The sequence below is a fragment of the Simochromis diagramma genome, unplaced genomic scaffold (genome assembly GCF_900408965.1).
Source record: "Simochromis diagramma unplaced genomic scaffold, fSimDia1.1 OVJJ01000365.1, whole genome shotgun sequence".
NCBI classification, from domain to species: Eukaryota; Metazoa; Chordata; class Actinopteri; order Cichliformes; family Cichlidae; genus Simochromis; species Simochromis diagramma.
The window spans coordinates 289,813-311,854 of NW_024387230.1; the positions used below are offsets into that span (position 1 = coordinate 289,813).

General features: G+C 38.0%; 2 protein-coding genes and 1 non-coding gene across 3 annotated transcripts; 2 read left to right on the plus strand and 1 right to left on the minus strand.

The window, feature by feature from the left end:
* Window positions 1–2,965: 2,965 nt before the first annotated feature.
* Window positions 2,966–5,844, minus strand: LOC120746812 (ladderlectin-like). The gene is made up of 6 exons (XM_040052308.1): window positions 5,684–5,844; window positions 5,580–5,615; window positions 4,156–4,265; window positions 3,919–4,053; window positions 3,448–3,559; window positions 2,966–3,310 (listed from the first exon to the last, which is right to left on the minus strand). The coding sequence occupies exons 1-6, from the start codon at window positions 5,736–5,738 to the stop codon at window positions 3,243–3,245; spliced, it is 516 nt and encodes a 171-aa protein (XP_039908242.1). The 5' UTR covers window positions 5,739–5,844; the 3' UTR covers window positions 2,966–3,242.
* Window positions 5,845–9,966: 4,122 nt separating this feature from the next.
* Window positions 9,967–10,048, plus strand: trnap-ugg. The gene has a single exon. It is a non-coding gene; the product is annotated as a tRNA-Pro (tRNA).
* A 4,438-nt stretch (window positions 10,049–14,486) lies between these two features.
* Window positions 14,487–19,952, plus strand: LOC120746878 (high affinity immunoglobulin gamma Fc receptor I-like). The gene is made up of 6 exons (XM_040052387.1): window positions 14,487–14,620; window positions 14,785–14,844; window positions 16,431–16,697; window positions 16,987–17,394; window positions 17,719–17,784; window positions 19,224–19,952. Exons 1-6 carry the CDS (start codon window positions 14,590–14,592, stop codon window positions 19,277–19,279), a joined length of 888 nt encoding a protein of 295 aa, XP_039908321.1. The 5' UTR covers window positions 14,487–14,589; the 3' UTR covers window positions 19,280–19,952.
* The last annotated feature ends 2,090 nt before the right edge of the window (window positions 19,953–22,042 follow it).

Here is a 22,042-nt window from a genome sequence, read left to right on the forward strand (position 1 = left end):
ATCTTGTGCCATCAGCTTGTCCTAGGTCACAGTTTCCTTCCACATATGGCTTTGCAAAAACTGCATAAAAAGCGCTTGCAGCAACAAAAACATAACATTCGAGAAACACGCTTTGCCGATCCGATCAGCTGTTCATAACACTTCCTACGTCCATCAGCACGATCTATCGCATGCCCACCATGACCTGCCCGAAACCGGAAGTGACGTCATTTTTGCGGAAATGTAGTTTTTTAACATCAAGGCCTCATGAGCTTATACTGGTGTTTTTAAAAGTTATGTTTGACTTTATGACTTTCTGTGTCGTTTCTGGGATGCTTAGGACTCAAATTGCACTGCTGGAAAAAGTTTATTGTGATGCATATGCTGCTTTTTTGCAAATTTGCAGTATAATATTTATTTTCGTTTTTCCTGCAGTGTATAAAAATTGGTGTATTTCAAAAATAAAACTATGAAGACACTCAAAATAAATTTCCTGTGGTGGGAAACTATTTTGTGCAACTTTTTTGTATTTACAGTTTTGAGGGATAAGCCTCTTAAATTTCTCTAACTAGAAATATATGTTAAAAAAACAAAAACGATTTTAAATTTTTTTGTAGTTTATTGATCTTTTTTGCAATTTATGTAATTACTATGCACTTAATGCATACATATTATTAAAATTTAGGCTGTAGTGATTGTATTGATGTATAGCAACTTGAAATGCTCCCAAAAAATGGCTCTACAACATGTAAAAATATAATATAAGCTCTGGTGGACTTGGTTCTATGGTAGGTCTTAAAGGGTTAAGCATGTGAATATCATTTTAGTTTCTCACCACATGAGGGTGGTGCTGTTGTTTGTGTTTTGTGTCTTGTATATGTAAGCTGTATGTCGCAGCAGAGCATTGGATGAAGGCCACCTCCTCTGAACTGGGGTTTGACTCAGCTGGTTAAGCTCCACCTTCTTTCAGACTATCAAATAGACTGTTCTTTCACACACAGATGGCAGTGTAATGCTTTTTTTCTGCCTACAAGAGCCAGATTAGCAACTTTTCACATATTGCAAATAATTTTACACAGCAATCCTGATAACCATAGGGGTGGAAATACATTTCTCTTCATTTTAGTCAGGATGTTAAGCCACTTGAATTTATTTTATTGATTTCTTTCTTTCTTTCTTTTTTTGGTGATAGGATAGGTAAGCCTGACCTGCCAAGAGGCCTTCACTTCTTTTGCTCTCTTTCTCACTCTGCTCTCTCTTTCCTTCTCTGTCTCTGTCACTGGTCACCACTCCAAGTTCCCACACCTGATTATGCTACTCTGAGTTCTCTATACATGGCATCGGCACAGATAGTGCAATGCTCAGAGAAAGAGCAAAAAACCAAAAGCTACATCTACAAGCCTAGTTTAACATATAAAATGGTTAAGCACATGAAAGAACACCTATAAAAAGACTGAACAAGTATGGCTTGTTTGAAAGAGTTGCCATTACAAATCCTCTTCTCTAAAAAAACACGGAAGCAACAACTAGATAGTAAATCACAAGGCTTCCAGAACAATATCCGTCTTTTACTAATATGTCCATGCAAAGTGTGTTTAGTATTAGTGTTAGTCTGCACCCTCCAATTACCACAGACTCTTATGAAACAGTATCAGCTTCAGTTTTGAGGAGTGTTACTTCTGCAAAATGTTACTAATACTGTCTGCGAATTGATGATACAGCACTTTTAGAACGACAGTTTGTTGTTTGAAGGACTGGTACCAGTAGGTCAAAGAGAGAACCCTGTTGTTGGAGCAACATAAAGAAATGCTGCACAGACATATGCAGCACATGGAGCAACTGAGTTTGTCTGTGAATAAATTAATGGGCAGATCTAGAAGTTTGAATAGCTTATCAGAATGTCCTTAAGAGCAGTTAATGCTAGTCAGTCTGGTTGTCACTATAGTATAAGTGCTTTCTTAATGGGTCAATATACTGAATATTATATTAGTATCGAAGAGTATCGAAAAGCACAATCATGGAGCAGCTGCTTGAAACATTTAATTTTGCAAAAATTAAATGTTCACTCAAAACCCTAACATTATTCTAGAAGTTAGGATAGGGCAATGCTTTTTTCAGGCAGGCCACAAAATCAAGCAGCAGATCAGATGACCTTAAGAAAAGCCCACATCACATTTTCTGACTAGTTCGGTCACCTTGGTCACACACAGTTATGACCAAAGAATGCAAGATCAGAAATCAGCGATCAGTGCTTTTTAGTTTTATTTTTTGATCAGGTTGAAATGAAAGCTATTGAAAATAACCTTGGCCAGAAAAAGACTCTTATGGAACACCAAAGGGTCTATTCTAAACTGGGTCATTGAATTGTCAATTTCCCTTATAAGAAGAGCAACAATTTTCTACCACTCTTTCCTCAGTTCCTTAAGATTAGTGAGGGTAATAGTTATTTTGCACAGTTAAAGTACCTCCTGTGCATTAACCCCCAAACAACTTCCAACCCCTACACTTTCATGCATGTTTTTAATCAATGTCATATCCGATGTCGCCAATGCCTGTTCTGTTCTGCAGGGATTTCCTTTTCCCCCATCTGTGACTTTCCAAATATGCACATGGAAGCACAGGTATGTCTCTGATCGATTCATACCACCAAATATAAGTTACTGCAGTTAATGCAGGACCACTGCAGTCCTGCAATAATTTTATATTTAACTCAAACATTTTTGACCGCACCTCATGTGCATCAGTTCCTCCAATCCCGGTTGCATTGCATTGTATAAATGTGTAGCAGTCATTATCAGATTCTAAATATTATGATACTCTTTGATGTTGTGCACAAATGCAAGGTTTCCCCTGGCAGATACATAGTTTTACTTCAATGTATATAAAAAAAAGCTAACCAAATTTTGAGTTTTTCATTTTATATGTAGACACAAGTGACTTTACACACACACACACACACACACACACAAGTGAGGCAACACACAGCCATGCTTGAGAGTTTTATTATTGCATAGGAAGAAGAGTTTACAGATAAAAGATGTGCAAAGATGAGCAATACTTTTTACGGAAAAACTACTTTTCCAGAGTTTAGGCTAGGGTTAAGAACTACGGTTGGGATTGCCACTATTCATGACATAGACTTTTTATTTTGTTGCAAAACTTTTATGCTAGAGACAAAAGATGAAACAGAAATTGTAAAGCCAAATGAAGAATGTAAAACAAAAGCCACTGCACACCAAACAGTGTGTATTTTGACAGAAATTTCACATTTTCTTGACACAAACAGAAGGTCGACTTTTGCTGCATGCTATATCATCCCAGCACTTGGAACCTGTAAGATCCAAAAGCAAAAATCAGCAAAGTACAACACAAATCAAAACCTGAGACAATCCTTTTGACTTTTACTTGTTATCACTTAAAATAATTTACACATTTATTAATCATGTGAAATGTTGTGTTCTGGTTTACCGCTATGATTGATTTGCAGACAGTGCTGGTTGCGCCAGAGATTATTGGGCTCTCCTGGGCACCAGTTTGAATAGTCGAAAGGCTTTCCATCAGTCCATAACCAGGCCTTGTTCTAGATGAGAGAAATCGTGCATAGCACCGATTTTATTCACACCAAATAGTCAAGCTTAGCCACTGTCCCAGCAGATGAGCTAACATTGATGCAAGCCCAGATCATATCTACTTCATTTGTTAAAACTCACAGATACACTATTAAATCTGCTTTAGCAACTCTACTGTTTCTGCATTCTCTACCTACCTCCAGCTCAGGCGTCTTTCATGCTGTTCCTGATTTAATCGATTATCATTGTTTGTTTCATTGTAAATACTCTCCCCGTTGTCGGCTTTACGTATATTCTATTAGCACAGCAGGAAGGATCTATTTCTGATTCATTCAGACATAGATAAATAGAAACAGGCTAAACAAAGTACCTCCTGTGCATCACTTCCTCCAATCCAAGTTTCTTGGTAGTCATGACTGGCAGTCACTATCAGGTGCTGAATCCCATGATACTCTGTGCTGCTGTGCACAGATGCAAGGTTGGCCCCCATGACCAAGCAGTTTTTCTTCAATAGAGATGAAAGCAGGGAGCAACATCTGGATTCAGTTACAGTAAAAGGATATGGATTAATCCATTTTGGATGACAATACAAATGGAATAAACCTACCTCTGCTTTAGCCCATGTCATGCGTCTTGGAACGTAGAGGAAACAGCGACCACTCAACAGAGTCCAACCACCAGGACAATCAGAGGACCTCTTGACCAGGTGACTTTTGGCTGGGGGAAATTATGACTTGTACACTTTTGTACACTTTTCCGAGAGAGATCAACATTTACACTCTGTAGCTTTAATTCACACCCAAATGTGGGTTTAAAGTGACCATTACAATAATAAAAGAGAGTATGAGAGAGTATAAAAAATGAACAAAACTGCAGAGCCCTTTAGGTTTGTGAAGAAGTCTAGGTGAACTGAAGAAGCCTCTTGGATGAGAGGTGAAATGTCTTCACAAACTTAAAGAAGTCCAGTTGCATTCTTTTTTCAACTTCTCTAAACTACCATGACCTGAACTGTTTTCAACTCAGCTCAGGATCTTTTAAATACAAACTGTATGTTTGGATTTTTGTCCATATCTCTATCAGCAATGCTGCACTCCGCCTTTACGAACATTTGTAAAAGGATGGCTCAATCTAAAGACCTCACTGATGTCAGGTATGATACAGTAATACGATGCCACCTTTGCAAGAAGCCAGTTCATTAAATCTCTTCCCTTATAGTTGCTCCCAAACAAATCAGCTGCAAGTGTTTACTCAACCAGAAAGTGGCAGAGCACATAATTACAGTGCTGAGGTGTATTAAAAATAAGATTTCACAAAACACTGCTGATTAAATAACATTAAGCTAATGTTTTGTTTTGTTTTTTTTCTCGAGAAAACAAATACCAAGTTACATGAAACAATGAAAAGTTAACAAGAAAAAACAAATGTGTGAAAAATGTATTGTCATCAGAATCTAGGATCTAAAATGTGTGTAGCAGGGGAATGATTTCCTTGTGCCAATTTAAGACAGACATTAGTTGCCTTTATTTTATTTGTAGTCCATCATTGTAAATTTAAATGTTCCAGAATGGTAAGTGCTATTCACATTGATCTCAAAGCCAAGCCAGAGAGCCAAGGCAACTACACTAAATTATTTATCTTGTAGTCTGCGATCACAAGTGTTCAAACTTCTTTTCAGCTTGAAAGGTGAACTGCAGTAATTTACACTATTTAGTTTACACAGTTTTTTCATTTTTCTCATGAATTTGCCCTTCTTATGTTTGTTTTTCTCATTAATTTATGACACTAATCTAAATCTTATAATCTAAATATTATTTATTTATTCATGTATAACTTTCTTTCTTATTAACCCAATAAAGTGACTTAGAAATAACATGTTTTGATGTTAAATCATTAAGCCATTTGGCCACATGTAAATAGAAAACAAACAGGAAATAAATTTCAAATCATGTTATGCAACTGCAGATGATAATATAATTAGACAAAAACTTAAGGGGCACATTTTTGGAAACATGTTGCAGTATGCTTACTGACCTGTTTGATTAGTTCCACTCCCTCCTTCGGGGAGAACTGAAAAAAGGACACTTAATGAACTTTTTGCCGCCATTTACAAATAAAACTGTACTCACAATACTCACCAGCAGCATGGGTCAGAATCATCACAGCACAAACAAACACACACACAGGAAACATCTTCACGGTTATACAGATGATACAGCAAAGTTATAAAACTTCAGAAAGAGTGTGGCAGAGGGGATGCAGAATGACCGCTTCTTCTTTCTTAGTATCAGCCTGTAGCTACAAACTTTGAAGGGAAATCACATATATTATATACAGGTTTTTATCTCATCATCTATCATAAAATGAGGAAGTGACACAGCCAAACACGCAAAGAAAAAGCATTTTAAATGAAGCAAGATTGTAGCTTTGAATGTTTGATCGAGCTAGTTATTAATCAACACCAATTTTTTTTTTCTTTTTTTTGTTGTTTGTTTGTTTGTTTTTATGGGACTTGTGGCATCCCCCTGCATTGTGGTGAATTTTTATGTATCACTTTACCCTTTTTATGAATGCATTTATGGTGGAAATGGCCTCTAGTAAGGCAGCACGGTGGCATGGTGGTTAGCACTGTTGCCACACAGCAAGCAGATCCTGAGTTCAATTCCACCATCAAGCCGGGGGCTTTCTGTTCTCCCTGTGTTTGTGTGGGTTCTCTCCGGGTACTCTGGCTTCCCCCCGCTGTCCAAAGACATGCTGTTTATGGGGATAGGTTGATTAGTTATTTTGGATTAACCAAATCCAAATTGCCCATAGGAGTGAATGTGAGTGCGAATGGTTGTCTGTCCCTGTGACAGACTGGCGACCTGTCCAGGCTGTACCCTGCCTCTCGCTCTATGACAGCTGGGATAGGCTCCTGCGCCCCCTGCGACCCTGAAACGGATAAGCGAATGGAAGGATGGCCTCTAGTAATATAAAAGAAAAAAAAATAATCATGATGTAATAACAGAGTACTCGTTGGTCTTTTCATGTTATTGGCAAACTTATGCACTTGATATTTATAGTAGATACTATTATATTAAATTGATGTGGGTATAAATTGGATATTGTTGTTCTGAAATAACAAAGATACAGTGCTAAACAATGGGTGCTTTAGGCCATTGATAGTTGTTTGCTAGGAAACATGATGGGATCATAATATTTGGTCAATATAAGAACGCTTAATAGCCGAGCATGCTGATGTAGGTGAAGATCTAAAAGACAATGTCCTAAAATTGCACCCAAAAGGGACCCAAAATAAAAATAAAAACAACAACTTTATTAAGGCTGATGAGACAGCCCTGGAATGCAAAACCAATTAAAGGAAAAGGAAACTCAGTCCACAATGGTAATATATGTGGACAGCGTGACGCTTTTGTACTGCATTCAAATACAGTGGGGCAAAAAAGTATTTAGTCAGCCACCGATTGTGCAAGTTCCCCCACTTAAAATGATGACAGAGGTCAGTAATTTGCACCAGAGGTACACTTCAACTGTGAGAGACAGAATGTGAAAAAAAAATCCATGAATTCACATGGTAGGATTTGTAAAGAATTTATTCGTAAATCAGGGTGGAAAATAAGTATTTGGTCACCTCAAACAAGGAAAATCTCTGGCTGTCACAGACCTGTAACGTCTTCTGTAAGACGCTTTTCTGTCCCCCCACTCGTTACCTGTATGAATGGCACCTGTTTGAACTCATCATCTGTATAAAAGACACCTGTCCACAGCCTCAAACAGTCAGACTCCAAACGCCGCCATGGCCAAGACCAAAGAGCTTTCGAAGGACACCAGGAAAAGTATTGTAGACCTGCACCAGACTGGGAAGAGTGAATCTACAATAGGCAAGCAGCTTGGTGTGAAAAAATCAACTGTGGGAGCAATCATCAGAAAATGGAAGACATACAAGACCACTGATAATCTCCCTCGATCTGGGGCTCCACGCAAGATCTCATCCCGTGGGGTCAAAATGATCATGAGAACGGTGAGCAAAGATCCCAGAACCACACGAGGGGACCTGGTGAATGACCTGCAGAGAGCTGGGACCAAAGTAACAAAGGTCACCATCAGTAACACACTACAACGGCAGGGAATCAAATCCCGCAGTGCCAGACGTGTTCCGCTGCTGAAGCCAGTGCATGTCCAGGCCCGTCTGAAGTTTGCCAGAGAGCACATGGATGATACAGCAGAGGATTGGGAGAATGTCATGTGGTCAGATGAAACCAAAGTAGAACTTTTTGGTATAAACTCAACTCGTCGTGTTTGGAGGAAGAAGAATACTGAGTTGCATCCCAAGAACACCATACCTACTGTGAAGCATGGGGGTGGAAACATCATGCTATGGGGCTGTTTTTCTGCCAAGGGGACAGGACGACTGATCCGTGTTAAGGACAGAATGAATGGGGCCATGTATCGTGAGATTTTGAGCCAAAACCTCCTTCCATCAGTGAGAACTTTGAAGATGAAACGAGGCTGGGTCTTCCAACATGACAATGATCCAAAACACACCGCCCGGGCAACAAAGGAGTGGCTCCGTAAGAAGCATTTGAAAGTCCTGGAGTGGCCTAGCCAGTCTCCAGACCTCAACCCCATAGAAAATCTGTGGCGGGAGTTGAAAGTCCGTGTTGCTCGGCGACAGCCCCAAAACATCACTGCTCTCGAGAAGATCTGCATGGAGGAATGGGCCAAAATACCAGCTACTGTGTGTGCAAACCTGGTAAAGACCTATAGTAAACGTTTGACCTCTGTTATTGCCAACAAAGGTTATGTTACAAAGTATTGAGTTGTATTTTTGTTATTGACCAAATACTTATTTTCCACCCTGATTTACGAATAAATTCTTTACAAATCCTACCATGTGGATTCATGGATTTTTTTTTTCACATTCTGTCTCTCACAGTTGAAGTGTACCTCTGGTGCAAATTACTGACCTCTGTCATCATTTTAAGTGGGGGAACTTGCACAATCGGTGGCTGACTAAATACTTTTTTGCCCCACTGTAATTATCTACATCCGATTGCCTCGAGGCAATAAAAAAAACAAACAAAAAAAACCCAAACAAAACAAAACTACAGTTATATAACATAATTGCTTTAGGTGAAGCACCTAGTGTTTTTAAGAAAGCCAAAGATCATCATGGCTGTTTATGCAGTATGTAAACATTTTGAAACTGACGTTAATCAACAGAGATAATAAATGCAACTATTTCCCCAGTGATATTCAGTATGCGTTAGATGCAGTATGATCACAAGTGCTTCATATTAAATTATCAGGGATTTTAAAACATATTAAAACAAAATTCACAAACATTTATGTACCCATTGTCAGCACAGTTCAAAATGATGTGGTAAAGATAAAACCAAAACTCTTGTAACATGTCGCAACTTCAGTTTTGAAGGGTGGTTTTAAAAGCTCAAACTTCTTCAAAATGTTACCAAAGCTGCTGGCTAACTGATGAAATCAAGATAGTTTATCTTCAAGTCACAGACGAGTTCCTTTCCTATCTTCCATTTTTTCATATTAAAGAAAAAAAATAACTTCAGTTACATCTTTTGGGTTTATTAAGGCACAAAGCCCACTGGAACAAAGACAACCAACTGCACGGCAAGACACAAGACAGACAAAACACAAGACAGAGCTCTTTGTCCTTTGACTCGTGAGGGAAGCTGGCCAAGGCCAAGAACTGCTCCCCTCACTTGAACCCAGCCAACCTCGACTGACTTCCTCATCACTGCCTCTTTTATTGACAACAAACAATCATACATGAATGTACAATTACAAATACACGTGACAGTCTTAGGCAGGCATATCTGAGCAAAATCAGCGTCTGTATTCTGTGTGTGTGTTTTCAGCCATACCATACATAGACATACTTCCTTATCAACCTTTCCAGTTGCAACAAACAGGATGCAACTTTTCAATGAACTTAACATGTATATGAGGTATGCTGAAAAGCAGAAGTGAGCGTATCGCTAAACTCTAAAACCAGGAACTTGAAAAAAGTCACATCTCAATTGAACCTTTAAAGGTGTGAAGTCGTGCACCTTAGAAGAGCAGAACCTTGTGTTTTCTAAATGTGCAATGTAGCTCATATCTGCACAAGGCTGCATTCTAATTGGTGAAAAAACATTTTATTAGCACACATTGACAACTGTTTTAGGACTTTATAGCAATGATTATATATATATATATATATATATATATATTAGCACAAATGACAGTCTTACAAACATCAACCTTGAAAACATCCTAATGGTTTTATCTAAATTCAGTGTTGCGTTATACAGTGGCAAAAATACAAAAAACTTAAAACTTAAAAATTAAATTGACTAAAATTAAATTTGTTGTAACAATTTTTGAGATGCACTCCTTATAACACCTTAAATCTGTGATGGCTGAGTAGTTACGGCATTGGACTTGGAATCCAAAAGGGATTCCCTGTGCAGGTTCAAATCCTGTTCACAGCAGTAGTGGCTTTCTCTGAACAGATTAAGTCTTAGTGAGTTTCCCAAAGGAACCCACTTGAGGGATTCATGAAGCTTTATCTGATTTTTTTTAATCTAATCTCTATGTTATATCGAAATGTTAATTCTGAATTACATTTCTCAGCCTATTTTAGCTCCCTGTCTCATAGACATGGAGGAAGCACAAAAACTATTGAAAGAATTGTGCACACAAACATACTGAATGAGGAAATGCATTTGCACTGTGAAATAAATGAGAAGTTGCACAAATTTCCACAAGACTTCTAGGTACATTTCTTTTTTTTTCAACTAATGACTAAGAATAGAATTTGAGTAAAAGAAGAATTGTATTATGCATTGTTATATTATCTTAAACCTCTGAGACTGTCCTAAAGAAAGAAAGTTGTTTTTTTAAGGGATCCTTTCTGCCCTTTTCAAAAATACAACATTAGGGTAGGGTTGTCATTGGTTTTATACAATGACTGTAGAAAACCTGGATGGTGCGACAGCTCCCCAAAGATGAAGCCAAAACGTCTCTGTCGCCCCCTGGTGTCTGGCTGCAGTAGGATTGCCAGGATATATACATCGGGGAAACCAAACAACCTCTGGCGAAGCGGATGGCACAACACAGAAGAGCTACCTCGTCAGGCCAGGACTCTGCAGTCTATTTACACCTACAGGCCAGTGGCGCTGGTTTGAGCGTGGAGTCAAGGAGGTCATTTAAAGGGAAAGACCATCTCTGAATCGAGGAGGCGGCCTAAGGTCTGTGAAGGTTCTCAGTCATCCAGGTCATCTTAAGGAGCTTGGAAAGAAAAGCGTCTGGACTTCTTTAAGTTGCTTGAAGACGTTTCACCTCTCATCCGGGAAGCTTCTTCAGTTCTAAGGGTCAAATGGTGGAGAGTCCCAGATTTAAACCCAGTGGGAGTTTCCCCCCAAAGAGGGATGAAGGACCCCTGATGATCCTCTACCTAATCACATGAGCCAAGGTGTGAAAGCGGGTGTGGATCCCAATCAGCCATGGTTTTGGGTGAGCTCATTGTGAAACCTGGCCCCACCTTATCATGCGAATTCCTGAGGTCAGATGGCCCAGGATGTGAGTGGGCGTTAAGGCGTCTGGGAAGGGATCTCAAAACTGGATTATAGATGGCAGACAGTTGGTGTCGTAAACCACCGCCTCTGTTCAAAGATGGTCGCTCACAGTGGACATAGATGGCTTCTTTCACTCCTCTTTCAAACCATCTGTCCTCTCTGTCCAAAATGTGAACGTTGGCATCCTCGGCCTAAGGGTACATCTGTCATCATCTTACAATGCTGTGATTGCAGCCATTCCCCAACTCTCTGTGAATTGTACTCAAGGCCATTGATCAGTGGTCTTTGATCAGTGGGTTTTGGTCAGTGGTTGTTGATCAATGGTCATGAGAATTTGTTTAATTATGATTAAGGAACTCACCTCCCTGCCCATTGTTCCTTCAGTGGGCTGGTTTCAGTCATTATGCAAATGTACTGTTTATAAGATTTGGGGAAACCTGCAGTTAGTTGAGACTGAAGAAGTCACTTGGATGAGTGACGAAACGTTTACAAAACGCTACGTCCAGATGAACAGAATCAACTTTTGGAAATGTGTTAAATAAGTTCTCAGAAAAAAAAGCACAAATAGATGATGTTCAAGCTGAAAATATATTAGATTTGATGTAAATGACATGGATATTCACAAAATGTGTATGACATATCCTGCTAAACTTCCCCCACTGCAATTTTCAGTAAAATCATTTTAATCATCATTTTTCAAGCACATATATTCAAACTGAGCAAACTTCTAAAAATCTGGATGAGTATTACAAATAAACATGCTTGAAAAGCTAATTTAGTCATATTTGTCCATTTTGATCAAACCATTTTTTACATAAAGTATTGTATTTGTATTCCATTATGCAAAATGGGCACGGTGGCACGGTGGGTAGCACTGTTGCTGCACAGCAAGAAGGTCCTGAGTTCAATTCCAACATCAGGCCGGGGTCTTTCTGTGTGGAGTTTGCATGTTCTCCCCGTGTTTGCGTGGGTTCCCTCCGGGTACTCTGGCTTCCTCCCACCGTCCAAAGACATGCAGCTTGTGGGGATAGGTTAATTGGATAATCCAAATTGTCACTAGGTGTGAATGTGCGAATGAATGTGAGTGCAAATGGTTGTCTGTCCCTGTGTGTTGGCCCTGCGACAGACTGGCGACCTGTCTAGGGTGTACCCCGCCTCTCGCCCTATGACAGCTGGGATAGGCTCCAGCGCCCCCCGCGACCCTGAACAGGATAAGCGGAAGCGAATGGATGGATGGATGGATGGAATACAAAGGATGATGTCGGCTGCAGTTTTTATGAACAACTTAAGATTACACAAAAGGTAACAATTTATAGAGAGTATTAACAATTGAGCTCAGATGCATTGTTCTCCACTGATTGTCTGTCAAAGGTTTCTACAACATGTTTGGTAAATTCAGTTGATTGGAGATTATTTGGAAAGGCACACACACTTGTCTATACAAGATCCCATCACTGGCAGTGCAGAGGACACATCAAGTCCAAGGACATAACTGTAGACCGGAGTGTATCAAGGCACAGGTCTGGGGACGGGTACAGAAAATTTCAGCGCATTTAAAGTTTCACAGTGCACAGTGGTCTCCATCATTCATAAGTGGAAAACATTTTGAACCACCTGGACTCTTGTCATGGCTACCAGACAGACTCATGCACAGACAGAGTTCTTTGACAATAAAAGAACACAGCTTATTAACAACGGGGAAGAGTTCAATGCTATATACATGTATAGTGATTTGGGAGGTGGGTCCAGGGCTCCAGGGAGAGGGGTAATCCACACACTTCAGCCGCATTTGGTACATAACTCTACTCACGCTGCCGCACACATTAAGGGTCCGTAATCCGGTCCATGAGGGGGATATCTACACACAGAATACAATAGTTAGGCGAATATACAGAGGGAGATCTCAGATGAAGCTCAGAGCTCGAACTCAGGAGATTCAACGTTCTAGTGGCGAACTGCTCTGTGCCACTGCCTTGAATAACAGCTGGGGAAAGATCAGCAGCAGGTGGTGACACTCACGCAGGTGTGTGGGCCAAGAGCGAGAACCTGTAACAAGCTCCACCCAGACAGAGAGGAGTGAAGGAGAGGCATAGAGGAAGAGAAAAACAAAAATAAAAACAGTAGCCAGTGTGAGACAGCCAGAAATACATGGGGACCATGACACTCTTCCCAGAGCTTGCCACCCAGCAAATTAGAGCAATTGCTGTAGACTAAGAACCCAAAGGTGACTATGACAGACATCCAACATTGCTCTGTTGAGCACAATCCAGAAGAACAACCATTTCTGCAGCACTCAACCAATGTGTGTAAATGGTGTGTGACTGACCATATGGAAGCCAGTCCTCAGTAAAAGGCAGCTCTACATATTTGTTGTAATAAATACACTCTACAAATAACATGTTGACTAGATTTGCTTTGGGTGTGAAACTTGATAATTAAATCAATTTTTAACGTTGTAGGTTGTGGTGCAACAATTTTTGCATGCATATTCATTGTGTAATATTAATAAACTTGATAATAAACCTCAAAGTAAATCTTTGTAAACATGTGTTCCTTTTTCATGTTTCATATTTAAACTTGATCATGGTGACAGGCACTTGATAAGTCTAAAAACTCAAGAGAAAGAGCAACGCAGAACACCTCTGCTGAAAAGTTGATTATTACTGTTCATTATTTTACATAAAATCATTCACTTTTGCTTATTAAAAATAATAATTAATATTTATAATTATTTTTTTCTTATAGGTCATGTTTTATACTCTCGCTATACAGTGTGTATTGTTTTGTTAAATACTAAATATTTCTTCTTTAGATTGAAATATTCATGGGGTACATTTGGAGTGTGTTTAAAAATACTTGAATAAAAAATATCATCTAATTTTAGTAGTAGCACTAAATGATGTGTTTGTATACCATCAAGCCAAATTCCAAGCAGTCCTGCTCCTCTTTGGCACATCAACAAAGTGTAGCAGTTGGCAATTAGTCTGGTGACATCCTATTAACTTTAGGAAGACACAACACCACTAGTAAGATGAGATTTCTCTCTTAACATTCAGATATTATTCTTACAAGTTCACCTTTTCTTGCCCTTCCTCTTCTGCCTGTTCTTTTTAGGAATCAAACAATGGATTACCTGCTGACATTCATAAATCTTCTTTATATATATATAAATATATATATGTGTGTGTGGTGTGTGTGTGTGTGTATATACAAAAGATCTGCTGTCTTCTGTATGCCTATATCTTACACACACACACACACACACACACACACACGAACCTTATTTTTTTACTTCTTATATTATATAATTAGGAATATATATCTGTTAGAAGGGTTTCTCGGAAAGGAAGACCTGTTGCTCTCTCAATCACCACAAGAAACACAGGAAGAGGAAGTTCCTATGAACAAAAGACTTTCTTTCACTCTGACACTCACACAGTCAGCAACAAGACAACATGGAGGTCAGAACTCAAGGCATCAGACTGTGTGAGTACTGAGTTTCTCTGTCTACAATAAGTTATTTAGTCAGTCATTCCGAAAACATGTGCATGGGAGTAATGAGAAAAATATGTATATATTTAAAACAAATTAAAAGAAAATATTAAAAATATAACATCTATGCAAATCATTATGTTTCTTCATTTTTGCAGTGATGAATATGCTGTTGCTGCTGGTGACAACAGTCGACTTTGGAGATTTTCAAAGACATGGTACGTAGTTAAATGCTTGCGGAGATGTATTCACAGCAAAAATATAGTACAGCCTTATTTCTAAGGAAAAAATAATAAATTCTCATACTAACATATGATACGCATAGCCTTTCAAATGATTAAACCAAAGGAAAACATTAACTCATTGTAAATTTGACATCAACAATCCATTTCAAAATAGATGTTCCCGACTGTGTAGCATCCCCTTTCTTATTAACAATAGTCTAATAATGTCTTAATGTCTGGGAACTGAGGAGATCCGTTACTGGAATTTTGAAAGAAGAATATTTCCTGTTCTTATTTGATATGTATCTGTATATTTTCCATTTCATGATGTACCAAATGTTTTCAGATGATGAAAGATCTTAATTGAAGGCAGGTCTATTCACAACCTAAAATCTTCTATTTTGAAGCTATGCTGTTGTAAAAGATGCAGGATGCAGTTTTATTATTATCTTACCCAAATATGCAACACCTTCCCTGTAAAAGACATTTTTTGGATGGGAGCATATAGTCATGTAAAAGCAGTATATACATTTAAGCACTGATGGTGCCTTTTCAGATGTGCAAGGTGGCAGTTTGTAGGCACTAATGCAGCCCCATACCATCAAAGGTGCAGGCTTTTAAACTGAATGCTGATAGCAAGCTGGCTGGTTCCTCCGAACTCTCAAGAGTTGGGAGTTCGCCTTGTAATTGGAAGGTTCGCCTTGTAATTGGAAGGTTGCCAGTTCGAGCCCCGGCTTGGACAGTCTCGGTCGTTGTGTCCTTGGGCAAGACACTTCACCTGTTGCCTACTGGTGGTGGTCAGAGGGCCCGTTGGCGCCAGTGTCCGGCAGCCTCGCCTCTGTCAGTGCGCCCCAGGGTGGCTGTGGCTACAATGTAGCTTGCCATCACCAGTGTGTGAATGGGTGGATGACTGGATATGTAAAGCGCTTTGGGGTCCTTAGGGACTAGTAAAGCGCTATATAAATACAGGCCATTTACCATTCTTTTCTTTAGCTTAAAGGATGTGCCATCCAGGTTTTCCAAAAATGATTTCTAATTTAAATTTGTCAGACCACAGACTGGTTTTATACTCTGAGGTGATTTTAAATCAGCCTTTGTTGAAAAAAGATGGATATGTTTGTCAATCATGTTCACATATGTCTTCTTCTTTGAACAGTGATTTTAGGAACAGGTCATGCTTAAAGATGACAAAAATCCAGTATTCATTTTTCACCTTTTACTTTGGACACAGAAATGTCTCCACATTCTTTGACTCTTTTGATTATATTATGTACAGTAGATGATAACATATTCAAAGTCTTCATAATTTTACACTGAGTAACATTATTAATTTGTTCCACAATTTGTGTAGGAACATTTTTTTCATAGATTGGTGAACGCCTACCCATCTGTACTTCTGAGAAACTTTGTCTCTCCAAAATTTTCTTTTCTAAATACCCAAACATGTCACTGACCTTTTGCCAGTTAACCTAACAAACTTTTCCCAAATTTTCCTCCAGCTATATTTTCTCAAATTCAAAAATGTTTGTCATGGTAATTTTTTTCATCATCTTCAATTTATCCTTTGATTTCTGTCTTAGATTCAGCTTTTCCTCAGGTTGTTCCAAATAGACAGCAATTCTTTGAACTAGAGTCGATTTCAATTAGCTGTGAAGGACTGAATGGACTGACTGGATGGAGAGTGATGAAAAAGACAAAGGGACATGTTAGACCATGTGCGTCTACCTGGGAGACATCTACTGGACCTTGCAATATTAGTAATGCATATCCATCAAGTGACAGTGGAGAATACTGGTGTGAAATAGCAGGAATACAAACAACAAACACTGTCAACATCACTGTAACTGGTATGTAAAGAGGGAATTACACCTTCTCATTTAAACTTCGCAGACTTTGTAAGTCAATATGTTTTGAAATTGCACATTTAGCCAAGCACGTAATATAATATTTTTTCCTGATAGAAAAACAAAACAAAAACGTCCTCATTATAAACACAGCATAACGACACAAATTTCTGTGCACTCTGATTCGGGTACATGTGATATGTTTTACACAACAATTTAATCAAAATGATAAATAATCTACTGTCTGTAGTAGGTGAAACTTTTATATGTTAACAAATCATGTGCCATTTAGGTGGTCCTGTGATCCTGGACAGCCCTGTGAATCCTGTAACGGAGGGAGATAACATGGCCTTACACTGTAGAAAAAAGGACAAAAAATCTAACTTCACTGCTGATTTCTATAAAAGTGGCATCTCCATTGGTCATAGTCCAACAGGAAGCATGATGAACCCCACTGTTTCCAAATCTGATGAAGGAGTCTACAAATGTAGCATCTCTGATACTGGAGAATCAGCAGAGAGCTGGCTAATTGTTAGAAGTCTGGAAACTCGTGCTCAAACTGAAGACAGTTATTTTCACCTATACCTTGGTGTCGGTGTTTCTATGATGGTTCTACTGCTGCTACTGGCAGGCCTCCTTTATTGGCTGAAATATCAACAAAAAATCCAAGGTCACACTGAAGAAATGCCACTGACGCAAAGTAAGCTTAAGTAGTTTTGACTAAATATTCATACCAGTAATAACCAGTTAGTCAGGTATATATATATAAAACTGTTAACCTCCAGTCCTCCTCGTCCCCACACACAGGTAAGGACAAATACTAAGTATATGTAGGTATGAACTGTTCTCATCTGTTTGTTTTTGTATTTTGTAATATTTGAAATCTGACCTTGTCCTGTAATGACCAGTAAATGCAATAGTTAGCCTGATAAAAACTCATCAAAATAATTAAAATTGTGACAAGCACATTTTCCATAACAATTTTCTGTCTATGTTTTTCGGCTCTATGTTTTAATGTCTGCAGAGGCCAGTGAGGTGGAGTCAACCCAGGCGACATATGCTGTCATCACAAAACCAAGAATGATGAAAGGTAATTTACCCATCATTGACAAACACAAAAGATCTAACACCCTTAACTGCTTAAAAAGCTATAGTAAGAAAAAGCTTTGACAACTTGCTAGTGCCAAAACTTTGGAGAATAATAAACCTGAGCTAAACATCTTCTATTATTATTGAAGAGGGCTAAGGTTAGGAGTTCAGTTAAGGACTACTCAAAGAGTTAACTAGGTTAGAAAAAAAAAGAAACCACTGACTTTTGTATGTTGATATTTATGGAACCTTGAAAGTTACTCTTTAAACAGTGCGTTGGTGTGATGCTGATCACACATTGAGCTTTCTCAACATCTTAGATAAAAACCACATGAGAAACCCACAGACAGAAACAAATATGTGAGTCGCCGCAGTGACGTTTCTAAAGGTGGTTTGCAGGTCACAAATAAATATAAAAAGACTAAATGTGCACACTTGATTTATTTGTAATGAGAGAAGTGTTGACATATGAGTAGTGAACTTTAAAAGTAACCAAGGTGGGCCAGCCACATTGGTTACTATTTTGTACATACTATAATTTTAAATCTATTTTAAATCTAGCAGCTTATTTTTTCCACAACTTGTTCTTCTAGATGCACCAAAATATGTTAGAGCAAAACATTTTTTAAATTATTATTTTCTTCAAATATATGCTAAATAAAAATTAAGTATTGTCTCAAGTATCAAGTGAATTACATTAATGATGAAGTGTAATGAAAGTGTAGTGTAAAATGCAGACCGACAATCAGTGTTTAAAAAAATAATTTTGAGACATGTATTCATTTATATCATAATCTCTCAAAAATTAGCTTGGTCAGTAAAGAATAAAACAAACAAACAAACAAAAAGTGTTTTCTGTGTGTGAATTTGATTGGAAAATAATTATTACTTTTTCTTTTCTTTCTTTTTTCAGCATGACAGTGGTCTCAAACACACAAACACACTGTCAATGCAGTAAACACAAGCTGGATTTGAAAAGACAACATAGATTTAAACAAATACACAAAACAACAACAACAAAAAAACAACTGTCACAACGAGCTGGCCTCTATGACCACATCACTGTGATCACTGATAAAGTAGTGTTGGATCATCAGCCAGGAACAGCTTTGAAATCTCTTTGAATTTGAAAAAGTGGATTTCAAACTTATTAGAATTGTACTTTTTTCCCCTTACATACAGTTTCTATATAGGCTTCCATATTTCAATGAGTCACTCGACCTGCTTTGGTTTGCTTCACAAAGCTGCATGAGTTCGTTAATTTTTTTTTTTTTAGAGATTTTCAGTTGTAATTAGGTTAAATGAAAACATACATATAATCAACAAATGAACAATGTTTGTGCTTGATTATAAGAAAAAGGTGACCTTCTATTTGCAATTTTAATATACTGCTGCAGCATACTTAATTTAGAATTTAAATTTAAATTGTCTCCATAATAGAATCAAGAGCAGCCAGCTGGTCAGTGTGTTCTCCGGAGCGACCAGCCCATTTATAGGAGAAGAGGAAGTGGATTGCTTTGATTCTACAGTCTACAGACACAAATGAGGAAAATACTTGTATGACATCTGCATTCCGCTATGAAAATTGTTGTGTTCTCCCTTATAGCTGTGCTCCTCCCAGTTTTGTGGTAGAAAATTTGCAGTTTAGTTTCCTTATTTTTGATCTGCATATTTTGTCCGGCCTGCCACACAGCCTAATAACAACAGAATCAGTAACATTTTCCTCTAAAAATTATAGCATATTATTACAGCATAATAATAGTTAGTAAAAGTTAGTTAGTTAGTAGTTGGCAAATTAAGTAAACTAGTGGACATAGAAGGAATGGCAAACAAAGCTCTACAAATCAATGGAACTAGAACAATTAGACAGTAACGTGTTATGGTATCCTATAACACAATATTAAAATATCATTTTAAAATATTACATTAATACACAGTTGTTGTTCCAATGAGAAAATAACTAATTAAAAATAAAATCAACTGGATACATTTTATTCTACACAATGTGCTCTTAAATTAAGAAATATGGCTTTCAGAAATGTCACACTTAAAATGTCTTGTAATCTACTCTCTGTAGTAGGTAAAATGAAATCAGTTAAGTTTTTGTACAATATGCACTTTTTGTTTTGAAATGGTAAATGGTAAATTTACCATTTATTGTTTTGTGTCTATTGTGACTTTTTTTTCTTTTTAATTATCATCTTGACCAACTTCAAGTAAAGCTTTCAGTATTTCTGTGACCTGCTTTTTCTTGTTCTTCAGTTACATCATAATATAACATAAGTATTCAAGCTGTCTAATATGTTGACTGTCGGCCATCATTCACTCGCCTCACTCAGGTGTACAACTAACTACCAGATTAAAACGTTTGGTGATGCAGAGTAGTTAGTGTAAATATTCATTTTCATATCATTAATTTTATAATAAAATAAAAAGTGTTGTTTCAGCTTACCTGTTTCATACAGTCACCTCATTTTAAAAATTTATATACTTTGAAATGATGGTGTCAAAGTAGGTTATAAAGAGTCAATTTCCTTTTATTTTGTTCCTGGATCACTTGTTTTGCAGATAGAACACATTAAATGAAATAAATAAACACAATACGTTAGAATCACAATTAACCCTTAGATGCACACGTGGGGTCAAAAATGACCCCAGGGGTTGTTTTTCTTCAAAATCTTTAAAATGAAAAGTTGTAATATATTCATATTCCAGGTATTCCTCATAAAACATGTTTGTAACATGAGGCTATTTGCATTTTTATTAATTTTTTCATTAATTTTTTAAAAAATGCAGTTTTTGTATCACTACCCCACTCTTCCACAAGTGGGGTCAAAAATGACCCCAAGCAGTTCCTGTGGAATCTTCTATGAAACTTTCATTCTTAGCAACTCTGACTGTCCCACTTACACTTCTGATGGATTGAGAATTAATTTTTACACAGTAACATACATGATTTATAGTCAGGGCTGCACATAATTGGTTCGCAAGTGTGCATTCGCTGTCAAAATAAAAGTATTCCCGGAAATTCATAGAATACGCACTTCTTTTGCGGTGGCGGAACACCAAAGTAATTGCTTACGGAGCTTGCTTTTTCGACATCTTTAGAGCTCTGAACAAATGTCTGTCCTCCTCCAGAACATCTAATGTACGCATACGAGCGTCCCAACTTCTTATCTGGTGCACATCTTTTATTTTGACAGCAAATGCACACCTGTGGACCATTTATGTGCAGCCCTGTTTATAGTTTCCTGTGCATTTCAAACATTGTCCTTGCTGATTTTTTTTTTTTTTAATATTTAAAGTAACATGGCTGCTATGAGGTCAGCTAGAATCCCTGTGGCCCTTGCCCTATAAATGATCCCGGACGGATGGGATGAAGAGCCCATCGGAGGCACTGACTCAGAATCTGACATCTCAGATATAGAGGACCCAGACTACTGCCCCCCCCCCCACTGAACAAGGACAGTCAGATACAGAGGAGTCCTCTAATGAGTCCTCTGAAGAGGAAATGGATATTGAGTCTAACAGAATGAGCCCCTCTTACTGCTCTAGCCACAATATTCTGAATTAGTCGGCCAGGGCTTGCACCTGGGTTTAGTACTGTCTCTCCAATAGATGCATGGAAGATGTTCATGTCTGATAATTTAATAGAAGAGGTGCTGACATGGACAAACATGGAGGCATGAAGAGTAGCCACAGACAGGGGAAAAGAGTGGAAAAATGTAATCAAACATAAGCTCCTGGCCTTCATTTGACTGACCATTTTTGCAGGAAGTGAGAAGAACTGGGATGTACCAGTCAGTGTGTTTTTTGGGAGTCCTCTGCATAACCCATTGTACAAGGCCACTATGTCAATTCAAAGATTTAAAGATATTCACAGTTTCTTGCACTTTGATGACAAGAGGACCAGAGCCTATGGACTGAAAACAAACCACATGGCAGCTTTCAGCTACATATGTGGCCTGTTTCTGGTCAACTGCAGGCAGAAATTCATCCTCAGTGATTATGTTACAGTGGATGAACAACTTGTGCCTTTCAGAAGGAAGACCCAGCTTCTGCAGTATATGCAGAGCAAGCATACAAACGTGATACAAGTGATACAAAAACTGCAATTTCTTAAAATTAATGAAAAAATAAATAAAAATGCAAGTGGCCTCATGTCACAAACATGTTTTATGAGGAATACCTCAAATATGAAAATATAACAACTCTTTGTTTTAAAGATTTTGAAGAATAACAACCGAGTTTACAGCAAA

What these genes read in the sequence shown, in the direction of transcription:
- LOC120746812 (XM_040052308.1), bottom strand. Translation starts at nt 5,738, where the DNA reads ATGTTTCCTGTGTGTGTGTTTGTTTGTGCTGTGATGATTCTGACCCAT. An exon ending in TGACATGGGCTAAAGCAGAG is followed by an intron (nt 4,054 to 4,155) that starts GTAGGTTTATTC and finishes TCTCTATTGAAG; the next exon opens with AAAAACTGCTTGGTCATGGG. An exon ending in TCTGCAAATCAATCATAGCG is followed by an intron (nt 3,311 to 3,447) that starts GTAAACCAGAAC and finishes TGGATCTTACAG; the next exon opens with GTTCCAAGTGCTGGGATGAT.
- LOC120746878 (XM_040052387.1), top strand. Translation starts at nt 14,590, where the DNA reads ATGGAGGTCAGAACTCAAGGCATCAGACTGT. An exon ending in AACTCAAGGCATCAGACTGT is followed by an intron (nt 14,621 to 14,784) that starts GTGAGTACTGAG and finishes TCATTTTTGCAG; the next exon opens with TGATGAATATGCTGTTGCTG. An exon ending in AAAACCAAGAATGATGAAAG is followed by an intron (nt 17,785 to 19,223) that starts GTAATTTACCCA and finishes TCTCCATAATAG; the next exon opens with AATCAAGAGCAGCCAGCTGG.